Raw genomic sequence first — 3891 nt, forward strand, 5'->3', positions numbered from 1 at the left:
CGGGTGGCCCCTCCCTTTATCTCTGAAGGTTCAAACCACCAGCGTGGTCCCGTCCCTCACAGGCTGACAGCAGCTGGCGTCGGGAGAGGATCCTGCATGTGCCCCTGTGCCGGGAGGACTGCGAGCAGTGGTGGGAGGACTGCAAGGACTATGTCACGTGCAAGGAGAATTGGCACAAGGGCTGGAACTGGGCTACAGGTTAGTGGGAAGAGTGGAGTGAGACAACTGGAAAACGGAAGAGTTAGATGAGCTCTGAGGCAGAAGCTCTTCCCTGTGAGGGTGCTGAGGCGCTGGCACAGGGGGCACCGAGCATCCCTGGCAGTGTTCAAGGCCAGGTTGGACACAGGGACTTGGAGCAACCTGCTCTAGTGGAAGGTGTCCCTGCCCGTGGCAGAGGGTTGGGACTGGATGAGCTTTAAGCTCCCTTCAACCCAAACCTGTGGTTCTGTAAGTAGCTCTTACCTGTCTATGGGGTTGCCAACCAGAAGGTTGAGGAATCCGCCAAGGTGCAGCAATGGGCTGGTGGCCTGGTGGCTGTAAGTGAAAGGATGGGAGTGAAGGGCCCTTGCTCACCCTGTTGTTCTCCGTGGTGGTGCTGTCTCCTCAGGCACGAACCGCTGTCCCTGGGGCTCCATGTGCAGACCCTTCAGCCAAGTCTTCCCCCAGCCAGAAGACCTGTGTGAGAAAATCTGGTCCAACTCCTACAGATACACCACGGAGCAGCGGGGCAGTGGGCGCTGCATCCAGATGTGGTTTGACCCTGCCCAGGGGAACCCCAATGTGGTTGTGGCCAAGTACTATGCATGGAAAAAAAATTCTGCTTGGATGGAGACCGAGGCTCCCGAGACCAGTGGAGCTGAGTGTGCTCTGTCATGGCCCATCCTGGTCCTGCTGCCTCTGGCCATCATGGTGCTCCTTGATGGAGCTGAGGGCTGTGAATCCCATGGGTGGGGATCCCTGTGACTCCTTCCAGAGGGACATGGCTTGTGCTACTGCTGCTGCCCTGCAAGAGGAGCTGGCACAGGGAACTTGGGTCTGTCCAAGCTGGTCACGCACCTCAGTAAGTGCTTCCATGAGTTTTGTTGTTGGACCTTTATCTGCCTCTGAACCTTTATCTGCCTCTGCTTCCAGCTGCTGACCAGGGCAGCGATTTCCTTGCCATCCTAGGCAAGGCAATGCTGTCTTTGCTCTGATGGAGGAGTTCCTTCCCCTCTGTGCTTCTTCAAGGTCCTCAGCTGAGCTCTGGGGTCTGGTCCTTCACCCTGCTCTGGCTCCCTCAGGGGTGGGGATGGCAATAAAACTTTCCTCTGAAGCAGCCTTGCTGTGTGCATGTTGTGCCATATGGAGGGGACGGAATAAGGCTGCTGGTCTGGACTGGGAGGTGTTGGGTCTGGGATCTGTAATGTGGGAGCCTGGGGGGTTAGAATGATGCAGCTTCTTGGGTAGATGGAGATCTGAGCACTGACAGCTCCTTTGCTGTTCTGCTCAGCTCCATGTGCTGGAGAGATGTGGAGTTGTCTGGAGGCTTGTTCAGCTTGGAGAAGAGAAGGCTTCTTAAGGGGAGACCTTAGAGCAGCTCCCGTGCCTAAAGGGGCCCCAGGCAACCTAGAGAGGGGCTTTGGACAAGGGTCTGTAGGGACAGGACAAGGGGAATGGCTTTAACCTGCCAGAGGGGAGGTTGAGATGAGCTCTTGGGCAGAAGCTCTTCCCTGGGAGGGTGCTGAGGCGCTGGCACAGGGTGCCCAGAGAAGCTGTGGCTGCCCCATCCCTGGCAGTGTTCAAGGCCAGGTTGGACACAGGGACTTGGAGCAACCTGCTCTAGTGGAAGGTGTCCCTGCCTGGGGCAGGGAGCTGGATCAGCTCTGAGGTCCCTTCAACCCAAACCAGTCTGGGATTCCATGATTCCATGATCATGCTTCATCATTTCTTTGCCTGGCTGGTGGGAACTCAATAGGAAGTTCACTCATGCAGATACAGGTTTGTATTTCTTCTTTCTTTGGAATAGCTGTAGCCCCACCAAGACAAGGAACCTCCCATCTGGCTGTGGTACCCTGCTGGGACAGGTACAGACCACAGACAGGAACTAGCATCCTTGGAAGTGTGGAGAATTTCAGCGCATCGCTGCTGCATGGTGCTCTCATCCAGGAAGGAGAAATTCCTGATGTCTCCACTGTGCTCACTTGTTAAACCCACACTGAAATGGTATTTTGGATAATGCATGGGGGGTTTCATGATGCTTTGGTGGAAAACTATTCCCTCAGGTAAGACCAAGAGGGAGAAATCATAGCTCCTGATGGGAATGCTTTTGCAATCACGGTGCCCTGCCTGCAATCCCTGGTCCTTCTCCTCCAGCCACGCTGCCTTTTTCCACCAGCACTTGTGGTTTTGAACTGTCCTAACTTATGTGAGATGGTTTTAGAAATTTTGGAGAACAGATCCCCCAACGAAAGCCTCTGTAGTGAGGAATAGCATTTCCCTGCACAGCAAATCCCTGTGCCTCAGGGCTCAGTGGAAAACAACATTTTAAACCTCATCTCCTCATATAATGACACTGTTGCTCAGGTGTCCAGTCATGTTTCATCCCAAGATAGGAGGAATCTGGGAAATAAGACTTAAATCCCTTCCTTCCCTAACAGTCCTTAATGGAAATTAATGTGGAACACAACCACCTTCTTCCTGAGCCTCAGTCAATGTGCTTTATCCTTGGTGTCAACATGCTTTGGTTGGCATATCCTTGATACCAACATCCACCAAAGGGATGCAAAGAGAATTGCTGGACACAAGTCCCCCAGGAAGACTCTGGTGCCTTTAGGAAGTGATGTGCAGGGCTGCAGAGCGAGTGGGGGTACTGCTTGTTGTAGCTATAAAACAGCATTGTGAGTGTGGAGCTGTGAATGTTGGGCAAATTTAGCTCATGGTTGTCTTTAATTAGATGAACCTGCAGCCAGAAACCCTTTAAAAGCCTTCCATGCTGCTAGGCAGCAACGTTCACCACTTCATATAGCTTAAGGAGAAGGGCTCCAAGATCTCTGGTGTGTATCCCATGTTTCTGTTGAATGCAGCTTTTAGCATCCTGTTGGATCAGGAGTTGGTGTTTTTGTGGTGCTCTGCTGCTTGCCTTGAAACCCAGCTCTGAGGTGAGGTATCCTTGTTTTCACACGGGTTTTTGGGCAGAACCCTCTTTCTTCCCTGTGAGGGTGCTGAGGCACTGGCACAGGGTGCCCAGAGAAGCTGTGGCTGCCCCATCCCTGGCAGTGTTCAAGGCCAGGTTGGACACAGGGGCTTGGAGCAACCTGCTCTAGTGGAAGGTGTCCCTGCCTGGGGCAGGGGGTTGGGACTGGATGGTTCCCCACCAGTTCAGCACTGGTGTGGCCATGTCTGGGTCTCTCAGTTCAAGTCTTCTGTTACTGGTATCAATTTGCCACCTTCATCTTCTTCATGCAGCAATTTACTGACAGAACATCAGCAAAGCTTCATCCCATTTCTACCAACCATCCTTGTTCTTCCCACAACCAGCAGCAAAGCCCATTTAATCTCATGCTGGTTTGGGTTTACCCACAGGTGGGTGGGCAAAGCCTGGTGGGTGGTGATGGAGTCACACAGCTCAGCGGCAGTGAGGATTCAGGCTGTATTTTTAGGGTGAACTCATCACTTGGGTAGCTCTAAGCCCTGGACACTGGAATTCCAGCTGGAAGGTGGCCATGAGTGTGGTCAGAGGTGGCTTCTTGCGTTGCACTGGAAGATGTTGATGAGAAGACACACGAGAACTGAGTGATATAACTGCATAAATACTTGAACCAGACCTAATTTCCGCTGCTGATCTGCTGCTGCTGTCTAATGGGGAGTGATGTGTCTGCTTTCCTGGGTGGAAAAAGAGAGAAATGTTTCAAT

At 52.8% G+C, this 3891-nt stretch overlaps 1 protein-coding gene across 1 annotated transcript in view; it reads left to right on the top strand.

Annotated features, from left to right (window-relative positions):
* LOC104413150 (folate receptor gamma-like) overlaps positions 1–963 on the top strand; it is a 2450-nt gene extending 1487 nt beyond the window's left edge. The window contains exons 3-4 of the mRNA XM_010024071.1: positions 63–198; positions 608–963. Of these exons, the coding sequence (XP_010022373.1) occupies positions 63–198; positions 608–963 (492 nt within the window). The remainder of the gene's footprint in view (positions 1–62; positions 199–607) is intronic.
* Positions 964–3891: the final 2928 nt, after the last annotated feature.

The sequence above is a fragment of the Nestor notabilis genome, unplaced genomic scaffold, assembly GCF_000696875.1.
Source record: "Nestor notabilis isolate BGI_N333 unplaced genomic scaffold, ASM69687v1 scaffold12901, whole genome shotgun sequence".
NCBI classification, from domain to species: domain Eukaryota; kingdom Metazoa; phylum Chordata; class Aves; order Psittaciformes; family Psittacidae; genus Nestor; species Nestor notabilis.